The following is a 19359-nucleotide window of genomic DNA, read 5'->3' on the forward strand; positions in this document are numbered from 1 at the left end:
TTGAAGGAGAATTTGAAAGGAGAGAATTTTTGAGGAACTTATGATGATGAAAAGTGAAGTGTTATGGGCAATGGAACAAATACCAGAGGGAAAATCTGGAGTTAACAGAGTGTTGGAGGAATTGGTGAAATTACTAGGGATAAAGTAGTGAATTTGAATTCCTTAATGGGCCTGATATATTAACTGAAATATGTCAACAGATTTGGAGGAAAATGTACTCTATAGATTGGAAAATATCAATATTCATCCCAATTTAAAAAAAAAGTCAAATCCCAGAGATCTGCCTTTCTTGTGTCACATAATATGTACTTTGGAATGCAAGCAGATGAATCATGGAGTAGTTGAAACAAGTTGTAAAAGGCAATATCAATAAAATAAATAAATAAAAAATCCTTAATATCACCCATTTAAGGTATTCCTGATGTCATTTCTTATCAAACAAAAATCTTTCAGATTTGACTTTTTTGGAATTGGAAAGAATATTGATATTTTCCAATTTATAGGCTAGTATATTTTCCTCCATATCTCTTGATATATTTCATTTAATTTACAATTGCTACAAGGAGAGATTAGACTGAGTGAGATTGAGAGCTTGTGTTCACAAGATTGCCAAGAGTCAACTAGATGGTACATAACAATAACAACATGGGCAAATTCATGTTTTATAAACAAGTTTTGTGAAGACCAGCTGTATCTCTTTTCTCATGCTTGAACAGTTTTATTTATCAAATGCAACAGTTTTATCAAATGCATGAGCATTTGACCAATGCAGAATGTGTAGTTGGAATGCAAAATTTTACTTATTGTTGTGGTCTTTCCCATCAGATTTAAAGGTTTACTAGTCCAAATAATACTTTTTGAATGCATTGTTTTGCATGTTAATCAATTTTTATTAATCCTAGCCTTTGCATTTATGAGGGAGAGGGTCTGGAAAGTTCTGCTAAACACCTAGAAGAACAAAATGATATTAAAGTAACTGATATAATCACAAGAAAGAACATACTGATAACAGAGTTACGAAGGTAACTTATGTTCTTATATCCTCATATGTTCTTTGATATTAAAGCAACTGATATAATCACAAGAAAGAACATACTGATAGCAGAGTTATGAAGGTAACTTATGTTCTTATATCCTCATATGTTCTTTCTTGTGGTTATATCAGTTGCTTTAATATCATTTTTGTTCTAGGTGTTATCAGAACTTTCCAGACCTCCCCCCCCCACTCCCCTTTTGTAGCAAAGAAAGGTTGAGAATCCTCAATATCATTGACTGGATATTTGTTTTATATATTATAATGCTTTTTAACTGTGGTTTGTATCAACATAGAAATCAGATTCAGTTTTGGTCCATAGTTTTATAATGTTGCTTAGAAAAATGCATGAAGGATATCCAAAAAATAAAAAAAGCTAATACACTTATCCGCTATATGGAGTTTAGAAATAGTAAACTTGCTTACAAATGAAAGCCACGTGTATAATTCTTCTGAAAACTGCCAAGCAGAATGTTACTGTTTACAGCTACCATCACTAGACATGTGGGCCATTGCAGAAATGTGTTCATTAATTCAATTCCCTGAGAAGTAAAATTCATTGAGCACTTATGCCTGTCTGTGGGGTGGGAAGAGTGTAATATCAGAGAAAGAGGCTTGTTGATTTAATGAATGCAAAAATGGTTGTGTAAATATTTAAGATGAATCAAAAAGTAGCAAATAATTGATAAATGAAAGAGTTGACATTTGGGCAATGTGTTTTTAGCAGACGGCATGTAAAAATTTTAAAACTTGCATAAAATTGGTTTGGCCAGCTATGTGATATTATCCACAAGCAGCAGTGTTTAAGTACTGAAAAGTGTGTACTTGACAGATACTAAAACATGTGGACAGACTTATGTGTTCGTCGAACATGTTGTTTATTATTTTAACGGCATAATAGAACACAGAAACTAAGTAAATAATTAATTTATTAACTTGATGCTGATATTTTACTTAGTTTCTGTGTTCTATTATACCGTTAAAATAATAAACAACAGATACTAAAACAATTAACAGAATTGCACAAGTTATGTATAGAGACATCATTAGTTTGCTTTTTTGTTATTGTGATAATAAGTCAGTGGAATTAGTAAGATAAGTTACTAAATAGGACTTAAATGTCAGATCAGACATGGACATCTTATGCCATGATAAAAAAGGATTTAGTGAAAGTATCCTTTGTCTTCTGTACCACACAAAAATTCAAAAACCATACTACAGGGAAAGTCACGGAAAATGCCTTTAAGTAGCATCAGAGCATTCTTTTGAGAGATTTCATGAGTACATAGTTGATGCTACTCCCAAATAATGTCAAAATTAAATTCAACACTCAGCTGCAAATAGTTCTCTCCTAATACAAGGCATGGTTTTGTTGGAAAGATACCACTGCTCATACTGTTGCATATATTCACAGGTGATTGCATTCCAAGCAATGAGAGATTTGGGTGACCATCCTATGGCATAGATTTCTCTTGTCCTCTCTTCTTTCTATTTGATTGTGCCGTTGAGTTAGACAACACTTTGACAGAAATCTAGATTTTTCCGAAAAACGTGCTGTTGGTTATTACATTTGAGACTGCAATTTTATGGCCTTGCGGCATATTGGCTTTTTTTTTTTTTTTTGATAGATGATAAATAAATTGATGGAACAAATGACTTAATAGGCAGTGCAATTATATTGAAAAGTAGAACATGGCTTAGCTTAGTTTTTAGACATCCCTTGTGTTAATATATGTTTAGTATCATATCTGATTCATAGTCACTAATTTCTGTAATTTCTGACAATTTTTATTTATCTTTTAAGATTCTGGGATATGACTATGGGACTTCTTAGTGTGTTTATTTTAATCCTAATACAAGTAAGTTATATTCTCTAATATACTTTTATTTAATCAAATGACCAATATTTTACTGATGCTGTTTTTGAAAAACATTGAATAAATCTCAGATAGAAATTTTCCATTTTTTTGTTGCTTTCCTTCATTAATCCCAAGGTTTAATTTTTTCAGTAGATATAAATGATGATCTCAGTGAATTGGAACCAATATTAATCTAAACTTCCTTTATTTTTATTATACATGAACTGTTGTCAACTTCAGGTCAACATCATGCTGTAGTGTGCAAGAGCACTGTCAGTTAGCTGCTGAGAGGTTGTGCATCATTATCATTTGTTACTTTTGAAATTTTTTTACTCCCATACATGGGAGTGTGGGTGTTCAACCTGTAATATGGATGGGCAGAGGGGGGGGGAAGGCAACTTTTAGCATTGGATTTGTAGATTTTCAGATTATACTAGTTAGAAAATACAGAAGTAACACTATTCCAAAAACAGCAGCCAAAGGAATAAAAGTGGAAGAAAAATTTTATTCTGTAAGTGTGGAGCTGGATGGTAAAAGAGCATGTGTTTGCATAATTTACCTGATTTAGCAGGGAAATTTTCAATGCCATTTATGATGAATAGTGACCAGGGAAATATTCATAGAAACTGCAAGCAGAAGAAACTGAATGTCTGCATAAAAGAAACTTGTTGTATTGATGAGAGAGTTACTAATTAACCTATATTGATTGAAGTGTACTGTATTCTGCATTTTCTGGAATCGCTTAGGAGCACTCCAAATGTGAGAACAGTATTCAGTGGTGGATTTGTGATTTGTATAGAGTTAGTAGCTGTTCAATGGTAAAGTAAACCTTGGGTAAGAAGGAAAAAAAACTGATTTCTAATTTTCAGCCAGTGGGTAGCATGCAGATACATTAACCACTTAGCCAGTTGGTATAATGGTTAATGTGTACATGCTCTCCGACAGTCCTTAGGTTCAAATCCCACTGTTGGCATGGATATTTGTGATTATCTTTAGGTTTGGAATGGATTTCATCAAAGTGTGAGACCACTACCTAAAGTTATTAGAGGCCTGAAGTGGCTTGAAAAAAAGTTCATCTTCATCAAATTCCTGACATTTACCCTCAAGGGGTGTACAGGATATGATAGTACTACAAGAAAAACTTACATCATTACTAACTTCCTACCTACAATCTTCTGCCAAATCAATCTGTTACCTGTCAAAGCTACAACATTGTCATAAATAAGATATATTTATTTTCTTTGAAATATCTGTTTTCCTGTAGTTGCAATGTGTATTGATTTATTTAAAGATCAGAAACGTTACTCTGTATCTTCTAAGGCACTTTTTATCATATCAATCCACCTTATCTAGGTTTTTTCCTGCCAACCTGGCAGAGAACACTGTTTGACTAATCTTTCCTCGCCCATTCTGTTTAAGTGACCATACCAGCTGAGATTAGCTCTGCTAATGCATTCCTCGATGCTAACAATGTCAAGTTCTTTCCTAATATCCTCGTTTTTAACATGAAATTGCCATTGATGCCATCTGTTCACGCCCCTAATCTTTCTAAGGACTCTCATATCTCTGCGGCCTCTAGTCTTTGGTCAAGTGTTTTACTTCTGACCCAGCTCTCAGATCCATAAGTTAAAATTGGTTTGAACACTGTCTTGTATACAGCTAATTTAGTGTTTTGACTAATTTCTCTCTTATTCCATATAAATTTATTCAGTTGACTTCCTACCATACCAGCTTTGTTGATTCTGTTGTCTATTTCCATATTTAATTTACCATCTTCACTAAAAATCGTACCTAAGTAGCTGAAATGTTTTACTTGTTCTATAGGTTCTCCATTCACAATGCAGCTGATATTTTCAATGCTTCTGCCTATTTTCATTATCTTTGTCTTGTTATTGCTGACCTTCATACCATATCTATCACAACAGTTATTCAATTTAGTCAGGGAATCTTGCAGACTTATGGTGGATTTATTTAGAAGTATAACATCATCTGCATAAAGCAAGGAGTTGACATTAACATCTCCAATAATGATATCATGTTTAATATCAAAATCTTCATAATGTGATCCATATAGATAATGAATAACAGAGGGGATAATGTACATCCTTCTCTCACACCAGATTTAACATTAAACCATCTTCCTGTACTTCCTTCAATTCTAACTGCCGACTTATAACTCAAATAAAGACTAAGTATTGCTTGATATAATGCCCCATTGACACCATATAACTTAAGCGTATTGAATAGCTTCTCTCTTGGCACCTTCTCATATGCCTTTTCCAGATCGACAAAACTTAAATACAGATCTTTGTTATATTCCCATGATTTCTCAACTATTTGTCATAAAGTGAACATATGATCCTGACAGCCTCTATTTGGCCTGAATTCAGCTTGTTTTTCACCAAGCTTTTCTTCCACAATTCTTCTCAACTGTTTCTCAAGTATACTTGCATAGATCTTGCCAGAAACACTCAGTAGGGAAATTCCTCTGTAATTCTCACATTCAGTTTTATTTCCCTTTTTATGTATGGGCACTATTAGAGCTCTACTCCAATCATTGGGAATTTCGTCCCTCTGTCCAGGGTTTCTGAACTATGCAGTGCAGCCACTGTAAGATTTTTATACCACCATACTTGAGCATTTCTGGTCTAATATCATCTACTCTTTCCACATTTCAGTCATTTGATGGCTTTTTTCTACTTCAAGCATGGATATGTATTCCTGATTGCATGCCTGGTCAGTGTTTTTTATCACTGTGCTCTAATCACTGCTAGTTTCATTTAGCAATTTTTCGAAGTAATTACTCCATACTTCGAGGATATCTTTTTCTCCAGTTTTCATATCACCTTTATCATCTCTAATTCCTTTTACAGCACTCTTTCCTCCATTTCTGACTTCTTCAACACCCTCCAAATATCTTGCCACCTTCTTGATATTTATTTTCTATGTTCTTATCAGTCTTCCCATGACTTTTGTTTAGCTAGTTTTACACAGTGTTTAGCTTTTTTACATTTGTCTCTGTATTCTCTAAGAGCACAAGCTGACTTATTTGCCAGGAACTTTTGCTAACGCTTTCTTCTTTTTCTTCACTGCTTCTTTGACTTCCTGTGTCCACCAGGGAGTTCTGATTTTTCTATCTTTGCAGACAACCTCATCACATGCCTCTCTGGCAGAATCAATTAATGTTTCCTTCAGAGCTTGCCACTGAATCTCCAACGTTTGATTCCTGTTCTCAAACTCTTTCATTTTTTCTTGAATAATGTTTGTATATTTTAGTCTACAGTTCACATCTGAGAGCTGCTTAACTTTTATTTGATTTAAAATTTCTTACATGTTATTCTTTTCAATGTGAAATTCAATTTTATCCTGCTCAAGAGTAAATGGTGATCACTTTCAATTTCAAATCCTCTGTACACTCTAGTGTCCTGCACCAGAGTGAAAACATCACTATCAACAATAATGTAGTCGATACTTTTCTTATTCCTTGCCTCTTCTCTCCATGTGAATTTGTGCACATCTTTATGTTGGAATATTGTGTTAGTAATAACCAGCCAATGTCCTCAGCAGAAATCCAACAAGTATTTGCCATTATTATTAGCTTTGCTCTTTTCTCCAAATTTTCCCAAAATATTTTTGTATGTCTGACAATCATTTCCTACTCTGCTATTTAGATCCCCAACAAGGACCAACTTTTCATTTTTCATTGTGTCAGTTGTTTTTTCTAAAGCCTTAAAAAAGTTCCCCACTTCTAACCTTAGGAGAACCTTCTGTGGGACCATAGACACAAATAAGTTTCACTATTCGGTTCCCCATTCTGATATTTGCCCACATCACTCTACTTGAGATGCCTGCCATTCAAGAAGATTAGCCTCATATTTAGAGCTCACCAAGTTTGGTCTTTTTTGTTTCAGTCACCCCTATTATGTTGATCTGGTACTTATCTAATTTATCAGCTAGCTCCGTTTCTTTGCCATTCAGGCTTCTTATGTTGATAGTACCAATCTTCAATTCTGGTGATATTGAGTTGGGGTGTGTTTTAGGATTTGTTCCGGCAGCTGACCTTTTGCTGTTCGCCCTAGTTGCCTGGCGTAAACAACGGGGGGGGGGCCTTGTTTAACCGGGCGACGCCGCAGCCGGCATGAAATTCTATCATGTTATACAATCATTTAATATTGTGGTTTAAGCCAATAAGAATGCAATTTGGTTGGCTAAATCCCAAATTGCTAGCCCCTCCTCATTCGTTCAGAATCCAAGTAGATACTGGGTGCACCACGAGAAGGTGAGGATTGGACATTAGGTCAGAAGCCCTGGTCGGTTCTCCACATTCCTTTAAAGGCTATGTGAAGATCTCTTCTCCGTTATACAGCTTTGACCTTTGAGCACCCCCCTTGAAAACGTTCTATGGTTAAATATAAAAAAAAAGCTATTTTAAATAAAGTTTTGTTAAAATAGCTTCTTTTGCTTTATGCGTCAGCTTGTTGCATCTACAGTGCTGGTAGTCTGTCCGGTGTTTTTCTTGTTCTCCCAATTCTTCATTCGTTGCATTTGGTTTCCAATCTCTTTCTGGTATAACTATTCTTTTTGGTTCTATTCTATTAATGTTTATTCCATTCTCATGTTATCTTTTTTTATCCATTCGTTTATAGGTTGTAACTGACATTCTTCATAAATCTTCATTTTTTACTCTATCAAATTTTGTTTTATTAATTATTTTTATTAATATTTTCATTTCACATGCATTTATCTGTTGTATTTTTAATGTTTCTATTCTTGTTTCACATGCATAAGTCAGTATTGGTTGGACTACTGATTTATTTATTCTTACTTTTTTTTTTTTTTTTTGTTAGAGCTTTATTTTTTCATGTAGTTGAATTTAGACATCCTGATATTTTATTAGCCTTCAGGGGGATTGTTCTTTTACTTCAGGTGGGAAAATACTGAAACTAGTATATTATATATACTTGTTTCAGTATTTTTCCATTTAGTTCTAATTTAAATGTGATTGGTTCTTTTGCAATTACCATTGCTTTTGATTTCTCTATTGATATTTGTAAGTTAAAACTGCTGCATCTTGAAAGTTTATTTTTCACTTGGTTAGACTATAATAAATTTAGTTTAATCCTTTATCCAAGTGTGAGCAAACAAAGTTTGCACCTGAAAGTATCTTCAGGACTGGGGTAAGGTGGTACAACACCGGGCAACTCGTTACAAAGGTGGAGCAAGCTAACATCACTCCTATCTCAGTATCTCCCATGATGCAAAACACAAGAAGATACTTTCAAGTGCAAACTTTGTTTGCTCACACTTGGATAAAGGATTAAACTAAATTTATTATACTGCTGCATCTGTCGGAGTTTGAATAATTGCTTTTCGAAGTCATCTTCATTTTCTTCAAGCAATATTACATCATCTGCATATCCAACAAAATTTAAGTTTTTGATTTTTATTCCAGAGCCTCCATAACTCAATCGGTATAGACGAAGCCTTTTGGTTGGAACGACCTGGGTTCGATTCCAGTCCATGACATGAGGAACCTTTATCTAGTCTCTTTCGACTAAAGGTCAGTTAGCTGATCTCATACGGAGATAGAAGGTTTTTCTCCTGTAAACGTGGGTTTTTTGGACCTCAGAACAAGAAAAACCAGCCAGTAGAACACATGCAATTTACAGACAAGAATAGAGGACTGTGTAGGCCAGTTGACTGCATGTTCGAATTGAAAATGATTAAAAGACTTCAAACCTTGACACCATAAAAGGTAGAAGAGGAGGATTAAGAAAGAAAGAAGAATTTCATTCTGCTTCTTCAATTCTGTTATGGCATTTATAATTATGTTAAATAAACATGGACTTAAAGAATTGCCTTGTCTGATTCCTTATGGGAATTTTTTTGTGTATTTGTATTGTGATATCTTAGTATCCATTTATTTATTTTTTGTATATATCTTTGATTATTTTGATAACTTGCAGTAATATTTTTCTTGATGCTAGTATTTCAGGACATCCTGTAATCCGATTCTCTCAAACGCCTTTTCCAAGTCTATGAAAATGCAAACATTTTTGTTAAATTCAATTCCTTTTTCAGTTATTTCCTTTGTAACAGATATAGCATCAGTGTGTAATCTTCCCTTACAGAATCCTTGTTGTTCATCATTATAATTTAGTCTTGATTCTACTTCTTGAATAATTTTTATACATATTTTTAGGATAGTACACAAGAAATTTGTTCCTTGATAGTTCTTAGAATCAGATTTTGTACTTTTTTTTTTAAAATATTGATATTGTAACATTCATTCTCCATTCATTGTAAATCTGTCTGTCTTTAAAGATATGTTTAATTAGATTTCTCATGTTCTCAGTCATTTTTTATCTCCATATTTTTTAGCATTTAGTATAAATTTACATACATTTAGTATTAGTATAAATTCCATCAGTTGTAGTTTATTTTTTTCAACTTTGAGATGACTGATTCTATTGAACTATTAGATAAATAATTCAGTAGTTCGATTTTATGTCTTTTCTAGCTGTAGTAGTTCAGGCATTTTTCTTTCTTGGTAAAATAATTTTTCCATTGTTCTCTTTCTGTAACTGGTGTATTTTTATTATTACTACTTGACTCATTGTGTGAGGACATTCTACTCCACTCCACTACATACATCTCACTATCTTCCCTACCACTTAAATCTCCCACTACACACAATTACCATCAATACCATCTACAATCCATCACCACCATCACCACCAACAGCATTTTTTGTCTGTAAATTGCTGCATATATTCTGTATTCACACGTTTTCAATCATTTTTCATACTTGTTTCTCCATAAGTCATATTCCAGTTGCTTAGAGTAACCTTCCTAATTTTTTTTTGTTTGTTTATTTCATTTCTTATTCTTTATATTCTCCATATTTGGCTCTATTAGTCTTATCTTGAAGATGTTTATTAAATGCAATTTGTTTGGTTTCTGATAGTGCTTTTATTTCTTCAGTATGCCAAAGAGTCCATCTTGTTTTTTATTTTCCAGTTTGTTTCTGTCCCAGTGCTTCATATGCTGCTTGTTTAATGTTCATTTTGAATTTTTCCCAATGAGAATCTATATCGTCCTCATTATTGACAACGTTTTCTTGAAATTGCTCTTTTAGTCTGTTTTGGTAAAGTATTCTTATGCTATCTTTTTGTAATAATTCCACATTAAATTTATTTAATTTTTTCAGATTGATCCCTACATTACATGTAGGGATCAATCTGAGAGAAAATCAGCAATCTATTTACATAAGGATGAAGGCAATCCAAATGATGGTAACTTGTTGGGAATTGGGAAGCCCTCAATGCCAGACATTTCCATGGAATAGGTCCAAATGTGAGTCACTTATGCAAGGAGATCTCCTGTTGATCTACAGTGCTGAAATCCATGCTGATGGTCACTAATTAGATAGCAGGTCTCAAGGTATTGAAGAAGTTATCTGTTAATAACCTTCCATCCATTACTTTAGAAAAAACTGGCGTAGGAGCAATAGGTTAATAGCTTGATGGTGAACATTTATGTCCTTTTTTTGGGAACTGGTTGTATATGAGCTTTCCTCCATGCTGGAGGACAGATGCCAGCTGAGTACAGTTCAGTGAATAGATGTTCAGGAGCACATCTCATGAGAAAACAAAAGTGGAATTCCATCAGGACCAGCTGCCTTTGTAGTATCCAAGCCATTCAAGCTTCTTCTGATGTATTTCTGGCAGAAGATAGAGGTGACATAAGATGCAATGTTCTAAGCAAAGAAGGAGGTAATTTGCCATGGTCATCTATGTAGGAATTGAAAGAAGAATGAAGCTAAGACATCAGCCTTGTTATTAGGTGATGTTACAATGCTTCCATTAGGATGAGATAGAGGAGGAAACACAGATAGACAACACTTTGGTAAGGGACCAGAAGACGTAACTTCCAGTGGAATGAGCTGTGAGTTTCCTACATTTATCTTTGTTGAATTTCGACATTGCCCTTTTTTTAATGGTGGTTTTGCAAGTTGTGGATTAATGTGTATGCTGTGAATGAAGTTGGTGTTTTGATCGCAAGCTACCTGTGGAAGGCTGTTTGCTTTTCTTGGACATCCCTAGAACACTTTTTTGAGAACTGTAGTTTAAATATGGGTTGGGAAATTTGAACAGAATGAAGAATGAAAGTTTCCATTCTAATATGGATTATTTCTGTAACAAGATCACAACAGGTATCTGGATCTGAAAAATGAAAACAGCAGTCTGATCATGGAAAAGAAGAGTAAAAGTCATGCAAGTTCTCCTTCTTGGCATTGTTGTAATGCCACAGCACGTGAGGTTGTGAATGGCCGAAAGAAGAATATTCCACCAGAGATGCAACCTGGATAACATTGTGGTCTGAATTTCCAAGAGGAGCAGTCACTTAAACAAGAGTACATGGAAGGAGAACTAGATAAGAATAGGTCTAGTGTTGGATGAGTAAAGCAGATTGTCAGGAATTTGAGATAGGTAGATGAATGATCCTTTTTAAGTCATTGCTTACAGCAAAAATCTCTGCCTCTTTTCCAGCTTAGTCAGTGAAATTCGAAAAAGGGAGCCAATTAGAATTATAGATATTGAAATTGCCAAGAAAGATGACTTCATTTGAGTAGGTTAATTTCTCATCGGACTATATACATTTTTTTATACAAAGTTGATAATAAATTTAGTTTAATCCTTTATCCAAGTGTAAGCAAACAAAGTTTGTGCCTGAAAATATCTTCAGGACTGAGGTAAGGTAAGGCAACTCCGAGCAAAGGTGGACCAAGCTCTCACTACTCCTTGTCTCAGTATCTCCCATAATGCAAAACATATCTCCTTGCAGACATGTATACTGCTATGCATTAAGGGAAGGGCCACTACCCAGACTGGGTTCAACCTTTATTGAGGTCTCGTCAGTGGGAGGCAGACCCAAACGTGGAGATACTAAGGCAGAAGCAATAGGAGAGGTCATATTTACCTATAGGAGTTGTCAAGTTGGTCAAGTTGGCAATAGGAGTTGGCAACTCCTGTAGGTAAATATGACCTCTCCTATTGCTTCTGCCTTAGTATCTCCACGTTTGGGTCTGCCTCCCACTGACGAAACTTCAATAAAGGTTGAAACCGGTCTGGGTAGTGGCCCTTCCCTTAATGCATAGCAGTATACATGTCTGCAAGGAGATGTGCTTTGCATTATGGGAGATACTGCAATGAGGAGTGATGAGAGCTTGGTCCACCTTTGCCCAGAGTTGCCTGGTGTTGCACTACCTTACCTCACTCCTGAAAATATTTTCATGCGCAAACTTTGTTTGCTTACACTTAGATAAAGGATTAAACTAAATTTATTATAGTCTAACTAAGTGAAAAATAAACGTCCATCAAAAAAAAAAAAATCTGCTAACACCTTTTTATTCCCATATCTATAGGGAGTAGGCAAGGCCATTTTTAGCCCTATCTAACTTTTGGAGACTGAGTGGGCAGTTCAATCTCCACTGGTACCCAATCAGAGATAGCTGGCCCAAGGCTATCACTAATTAAGCGGCACGCAGTGAAGAGTGACAGCTCATCAAGTGCTGCCATCTTGTGGTCCCTAACCCTAACACTCATATTTAATGTCTGAAATAATATAGTTTCTACGGTCGATTTTCTTGAGTTTACAGGACGAAAAACCTGAGTTTCCCGGAGAAAAAACCCGCTTGCCCGTGCCAGAGATCAACTTACTCGGGAACCGGTCGAAAAAAGGCTTAGAAAACTTTCCTCTTTTCACTGACTAGACTCGAAATCAAGTCTTCCTTCATGTGGCCAAGCATCGTGGTGTGCAAACGTCATATCCACTGAGCTACACAGCACAAACGTTTGAGATGAGACCTCTTTAAAAATTGATGTAAAGCACTTGTAAAATTCTAAACTACATCGAATTTTACACCATCTTTGGTACTCATCAGAGACCAAGCTCCTGCCTTGTCTCTGATGAGAACCAACAGTTCGAAACAGCTTTCATACCAGTGAAAACACTAATGCTAAGTGAATATATGGGCTCATGTTGGGTTCATCTCCTTAAATAGTGCAAAACCAAAAGCAACATCCTTGCTGAAGATTGTATTCTCATAAGCCCTCAGGAAAATATGATTTGGCTAACAATAAGGATGGATATATATAGTATCTTTCATAAAAATATGTTTTGTTTGAAATCATTAATATGCCTGAATTGGAAAAAAAATTAATTTTCATATGTCCAGTATAGTTAAACATCATGAAGATTGAAACCAATTTGATTAAAGAGAGGGAAAAGATTTATATTAGAAGGGTTAATTCAATTATAGCATTTACCTTACATATGAATACTGAAGATCTAATTCAAATTTATTTTAATTTTGTATCTACCAGTTACAATAAGTAGTAAACCAATAGTATGTTAGTACTATAGGAGTGAGGCAGGCTCTCACTTCACTTCAAAGTCCTAATAAAGGTTTATCCCATCCTGAATGTGATTCAAACCCAGTCTTTCCAACTGAAGGGCATAGTTGATAATGTAATGACTGAGTGTTATCTGGACCTTGTAATATTGGCTATTTTAATATGATGCTGTAGGTATTCATTTGTATATAACTTTTTACTGTCTTTTTTTATTTCTCTAGTGTGGTATGATTTTATTTGAATATAATGTAGTTTTTCAGGGAACTCAAGTTCAGGGAAGATTCAAGAGTTTATCCAGGACTTAAAAAGTTATTAGAAACAGTATGGTGGACAATAGCAACAGGTAAGAACATTGACATTTTTTATCTTGAAAGAAAAAAAAAATTCCTGGTTTTTGTTTTGTTGTAAATAGTGGTGCTTAAGGGTCAAAGCTGTATAACCGAGAGGAGACCTCCACATAGCCTTTAAAGGAATGCAGAGAACTGACCAGGGCTTCTGACCAAATGTCCAATCCTCACCTTCTCCTGGTGCACCTTGTTGGGTATCTACCTGGATACTGAAGGAACGAAGATGGGCTGGCAATTTGGGATTTAGCCGACCAAATTGTGTTCCTATTGGTTAATCCAAAATACAAAATAATGGTACAACATGACAAAATTTCATGCCGGCTGGAGCGTCACCTGGTTAAACAAGGCCCACCGTTGTTTTCGCCAGGGAACCAGGGCGAACAGCGAAAAGTCAGCTACTGTAACAAATCTGAAAACACACCCCAACTCAACATCACCAGAGTTAAAGATCGGTACTATCAACATAAGAAGCCTGAATGGCAAAGAAATGGAGCTAGCGGAGGAATTAGATAAGTACCAGATCGACATAATAGAGGTGACTGAAACAAAAAAGACAAAAACTGGTGAGATCTTTCTGAGCAATAAATACAAAATGTTATATTCAGGCAATGACAATCAAGGAAAAGAAGGAGTAGCCATTGTATTCAACACAAAATACGAGGCTAATCTTCTTGAATGGCAGGCAGTCTCAAGTAGAGTAATGTGGACAAATATGAGAATGGGGAACTGGACAGTGAGACTTAATTGTGTCTATGGTCCCACAGAAGGTTCTACTAAGGTAGAAGTGGAGGAATTTTTTGATGCTTTAGAAAAAGCAACTGACACAATGAAAAAGGAAAAGTTGGTCCTTGTTGGGGATCTAAATAGCAGAGTAGGAAATGATTGTGAGACATACAAAAATATTTTGGGAAAATTTGGAGAAAGGAGCAAACCTAATAATAATGGCAAATATCTGTTGGATTTCTGCTCAGGACATGGACTGGTTATTACTATCACCATGTTCCAACATAAAAATGTGCACAAATTCACATGGAGAGAAGAGGCAAGGAATAAGAAAAGTATCATTGGCTGTGTTTTTGTTGATAGTGATGTTTTCTCCCTGGTGCAGGACACCAGAGTGTACAGAGGATTTGAAATTGGAAGTGATCACTATTTACTCTTGAGCAGGATAAAATTGAATTTCATATTGAAAAGAATAACATGTAAGAAAGTTTTAAAGCGAATAAAAGTTGAGCAGCTCTCAGATGTGAACTGTAGACTAAAATACACAAAGATTATTGAAGAAAAAATGAAAGAGTTTGAGAACAGAAATCAAACCTTGGAGATTCAGTGGCAAGCCTTGAAGAAAGCCCTGATTGATTCAGCTAGAGAGGCATGTGGTGAAGTTATCTGCAAGGATAGAAAAATTAGAACTCCATGGTTGAAACACAGGAAGTTAAAGAGGCAGTGAAGGAAAAGAAGAAAGCATATCAAAAGTTCCTGTCAAATAAGTCAGCTTGTGCTCTTAGAGAATACAGAGATAAATGCAAGAATGCTAAACACTGTGTAAAACTAGCTAAACAAAAGTCATGGGACGACTTTGGCAAGAATATAGAAAATAAATATCAAGAAGGTGGCAAAATATTCTTGAGGTTGTTGAAGAAGCATAGGAATGGAGGAAAAAGTGCTGCAAAAGGAGTTAGAGATGATAAAGGTGACATGAAAACGGAAGAAAAAGATATCCTTGAAGTACGGAGTAATTACTTTGAAAAACTGCTGACAGCATAGTGGTAAAAAAACACTGACCAGGCATGCAGTCAGGAATACATATCCATACTTGAAGTAGAAAAAGCCATCAAAGGCTTAAAATATGGAAAGGCAGCAGAAGTAGATAATATTCGACCAGAAATGGTGGTATAAAAGTCTTACAATGGCTGCACTGCATAGTTTAGAAAGCCTGGACAGATGGACGAATTTCCGATGATTGGAGTAGAGCTCTCATAGTACCCATATATAAAAAGGGAAACAAAACAACGTGAGAATTACAGAGGTATTTCCCTACTAAGTATTCCTGGCAATATCTATGCAAGTATATTTGAGAAACGATTGAAAAGAATTGTGGAAGAAAAGCTGGGTGAAGATCAAGCTGGTTTCAGGCAATAGAGGCTGTCGGGATTAGATCTTCACTTTACGACAAATAGTCGAGAAAGCATGGGAATATAACAAAGACCTGTATTTAAGTTTTGTCGATTTGGAAAAGGCATATGAAAAGGTGCTAAGAGAGAAGCTATTCAATACGCTTCAGTTGCATGGTGTCAATGGGGCATTATATCAAGCAATACTTAGTCTTTATTTGAGTTGTAAGTCAGCAGTTAGAATTGAAGGAAGTACAGTAAGATGGTTTAATGTTAAATCTGGTGTGAGACAAGGACGTAAATTATCCCCTCTGTTATTCATTATCTATATGCATCACATTATGAAGGAAGGTGGTATTAAACATAATATCAAAATTGGAGACGTTAATGTCAGCTCCTTGCTTTATGCGGATGATGTTATACTTTTAAATAAATCCGCTACAAGTCTGCAAGATTCCCTAACTAAATTGAATAACTGTTGTGATAGATATGGTATGAAGGTCAGCAATAACAAGACAAAGATAATGAAAATAGGCAGAATCATTGAAAATGCCAACTGTGTTGTGAATGGAGAACCTCTGGAACAAGGAAAACATTTCAGCTACTTATTCACGATTTTTAGTGAAGATGGTAAATTCAATATAGAAATAGACAGCAGAATCAGCAAAGCTGGTATGGTGGGAAGTCAATTGAATAAATTCATATGGAATAAGAGAGAAATTAGTCAGAACACTAAATTAGCTGTATACAAGACAGTGTTCAAACTAGTTTTAACTTATGGATCTGAGATATGGGTCAGAAGTATAACACTTGACCAAAGATTAGAGACCGTAGATATGAGAGTCTAGAGGAAGATTAGAGGTACGAACAGATGGCATCAATGGCAATATCATATTAAAAACGAGTATATTAGGAAAGAACTTGACATTGTCAGCATCCAGGAACCAGAGGAAGATCAAGATATAGGTGGATTGATATGGTACAAAGTGCCTTAGACGATAGAAATATAAGATCTGATAATGTTGACGTCTTGACAAGTAACAGACTGATTTTGAGGAAAATTGTAGATAGGAAGTTAGTAATGATGTAATTTTTTTCATGTAGTACTATCATATCCTGTACACCTCTTGATGGTACATGACAGGAATTTGATGATGATGTAAATAGTGGTGGGAGGAAATATTCACTTGTTAGAAGAATAAAGTATAGTCACTTCATGCTATTGAGACTGCAGGAATAGTTGGCTGTAGTGAATTTTCCTTAGAACCGCATTCTATTTATGGGGATTTATTTGGAACTTTTTAGTAGTTATAGTGAGTGTTTTAATGGTGTTCGTTTTAGTGAGGATCATTTATTTCTGCTTCTCTTATTGACCACCTCTATCTCTTGAAATCTTATACTTTTTTCAAGAAAGCTTTTGTAACATTTTCATTGCATTGTTAGTTATTTCAGTATTTTAAAAGTAAAAACTTATTTTAGTTACATTAAATAATTGCAAATTTAAATTCATAAAAATTTTTAAAATATGGATATTGTTAGCTATGGCTAAAACAACAGTCAGAGACCTATCTAAAATCTGGAAGGATGGATCTATCTCCATGGGAACAAAGTTGAGGAGTTTAGATGCAGTTGTTTTTCCAACAGCGACTTATGGATGCGAGACTTGGAACCTAAAGAAGTCAGATAAGAAACGGATATCTGCTTTTGAGATGTAGTGTTACAGAAGGCTGTTGAGGATATCATATACTGAAAGGCATACAAATGAATGGGTGTTAGAAAAGATTAGTAGAACTTTAAGGCTCCTTAAGGATATTGACAGAAGAAAGTTAAAATATTTTGGACACATAGAAAGGATGGAAGGAGGACTTCTCAGAACAGTAATAGAAGGTAAAGTTCCTGGAAAAAGAGGCAGGGGTAGACCATCAGTGAGTTGGATGGATGGATGGCATGTGTAGAGTGACTGATCTTCAGAGAGTTGAGGCTGCCAGAAAAGCAAACAACAGGACTACATGGCGAGGCCCGGTGTGGAACATCACCGAGCATCGGAGTGACCATACGGCATATGTAGATGCCCAGTGAACATAGAGAGAGAGTTAGCTATAAATTCTAACAAGAAGCAAAATCTCGTAATAGAACACACAGCTTTCAGATGTACTTATTAATTTCTGCTAAGTCTTATTAGTGCGTGTCACTTTATTATGTGTATGAGCAAAGTTCTTCAACTGTTAAAAAAAAATATTTTGAACAGATTATATGATTCCTTAATATTTTTATAACCTTAGTTAAAATTCAGGCTCTTAAAATAATCCTAAATAGAGAAAACAGGAGGTTTTTTTCTATTTTATTTTTAATTCATTTACTCCCAAAGCAAAATTCTAGAATCTTCTTAAAATTCTTAAATCTCCCCCCCCCCCCCCCTTGATATTTTAGAGGTAAAATCTTGAGAAATAACTGTCTAAAAGTAGTCAAAAATATTTTAATGAATTGAACTTTTGCATTTCATTACTACAGTGGCAATTAAGCTTTTGAAAAGTTGTTTAGAAGTGTATGGAATGGAAAAGATCAGCTATTCTAAGTTTGTCTTGTTTTCTTAGTTATGAGGTTGGTCTGAAAAGTTCTCAGCCTAACAATGAAAAAACGAATTTGTAATTTCAAAATTATTTTAATTTTTTAACATAATCTCTCTTAAGACTAATACATTTTTTCCAGCGATGCTCCAGCACCATTATCCCATCCGCCCCTGTAGTGGTTTTCAATAAGAAATGCTAAATACCCATTTACAGCTGCAATCACGTCTTGATTTGAAGAAAAATGCAGACCAGCAAGGAAGAGTTTTAGCTTTGGGAAGAGATAGATGTCAGAGGGAGCCAAATCTGGGGAATAGGGTGGATGTTCTGACAATTCATAGTGCAGATCCCTTAATTTTCCCATTGCCAAAACACCTTTGTGGGCAGGTGCATTGTCCTGATGAAAGATGATTTTTTTCTTCTTCAGACCTAGTCTTTTCTCACGAATTTTTTCACCTAGTCTGGTTAAAAGATCGGAATAATATTCCCCGGTTATTGTTTTACCCTTTTCAAGAAAATTAATAAACAAAACGCCTTTGGCATCCCAAAACACCGATGCCATGACCTTTCCTGCTGATGGAACTGACTTTGGTGCTGAACAACTAGCTTCTGTTCACTGTTTTGACTGCTGTTTGGATTCTGGTGTGTAATGGTGTATTCAAGTCTCATCCATAGTAATAAATCAACACACATAATCGGTTTCTTGTTAAAATGCTCCACGCACTGTTCAGAGATTTTCATGCAAGTGCATTTTTGATCTGCTGTGAGCAAGCGTGGCACCCATCTTGCACAAAGCTTTTTCTTTTGAAATGCTTATAGTCTCAGCAATTTCACTCACTTCGACTTGCCGGTCATCCAGTACCATATCATGCACTTGATCAATGATTTCTGGTGTTGTTACACTTTTTGGACCTCCTTCACATGGATTTTCTTCAAGGCTGGTATGGCCATGTTTAAACTAGGCAGTCCATTTCTTAATTGTCAAAAATGAAAGACTTCTCCTTCATTTTTCGAAGAGTGC

The 19359-nt window shown here is 35.2% G+C and overlaps 1 protein-coding gene across 3 annotated transcripts in view; it reads left to right on the forward strand.

The window, feature by feature from the left end:
- Positions 1-19359, forward strand: part of LOC150105176 (sodium-independent sulfate anion transporter-like) — a 255432-nt gene that overhangs the window by 73572 nt on the left and 162501 nt on the right. For all 3 annotated transcript variants that reach the window (XM_090395526.1, XM_090395528.1, XM_090395527.1), the window contains 2 exons: positions 2838-2892; positions 13563-13653. In XM_090395526.1, coding sequence (XP_090251652.1) covers positions 2838-2892; positions 13563-13653 — 146 coding nt within the window. The remainder of the gene's footprint in view (positions 1-2837; positions 2893-13562; positions 13654-19359) is intronic.

The sequence above is a fragment of the Typopeltis vanoorti genome, chromosome 7, assembly GCF_054136105.1.
Source record: "Typopeltis vanoorti isolate ZY-2024b chromosome 7, IOZ_Tvanoo_1.0, whole genome shotgun sequence".
NCBI lineage: Eukaryota > Metazoa > Arthropoda > Arachnida > Uropygi > Thelyphonidae > Typopeltis > Typopeltis vanoorti.